The sequence below is a fragment of the Ceratina calcarata genome, unplaced genomic scaffold, assembly GCF_001652005.2.
Source record: "Ceratina calcarata isolate Rehan_Ccalc_2016 unplaced genomic scaffold, ASM165200v1 scaffold21118, whole genome shotgun sequence".
In the NCBI taxonomy this organism is placed as follows: Eukaryota; Metazoa; Arthropoda; class Insecta; order Hymenoptera; family Apidae; genus Ceratina; species Ceratina calcarata.
The window spans coordinates 1-323 of record NW_017142807.1 but is presented as its reverse complement, the minus strand read 5'-3'; the positions used below and the strand labels follow the sequence as shown (position 1 = coordinate 323).

The 323-nt window shown below is 54.2% G+C and overlaps 1 protein-coding gene across 1 annotated transcript; it reads right to left on the bottom strand.

The window, feature by feature from the left end:
* Window positions 1-4: 4 nt before the first annotated feature.
* Window positions 5-319, bottom strand: LOC108622287 (trihydrophobin; the record flags this gene model as incomplete). The annotated part of the gene is made up of 1 exon (XM_018020074.1): window positions 5-319. A coding segment is annotated over one exon (315 nt), but the record flags the coding sequence as incomplete, so codon positions are not given.
* Between the last annotated feature and the right edge of the window lie 4 nt (window positions 320-323).

Genomic DNA, 323 nt, shown 5'->3' with positions numbered 1-323 from the left:
CGGAAGTGCCTCCTTGACCGCCAATGGAAATGCCTCCTTGACTGCCACCGTTACCAGAGCTACCACCCTTGTTTCCATTGTTGCCATTGCCAGAGTTACCGCCAGTGCTGGAAGATCCACCGTTGCTACCACCCTTGTTGGCACCGCTATTGCCATCAGAAGAGCTTCCTTGACCGCCAATGGAAATGCCTCCTTGACTGCCACCGTTACCGGAACTACCACCTTTGCTTCCATTGTTGCCACTGCCGGAGTTACCGCCAGTGGTGGAAGATCCACCGTTGTTACCACTTTGACTACCACCCTTGTTAGCACCGCTATTGCCA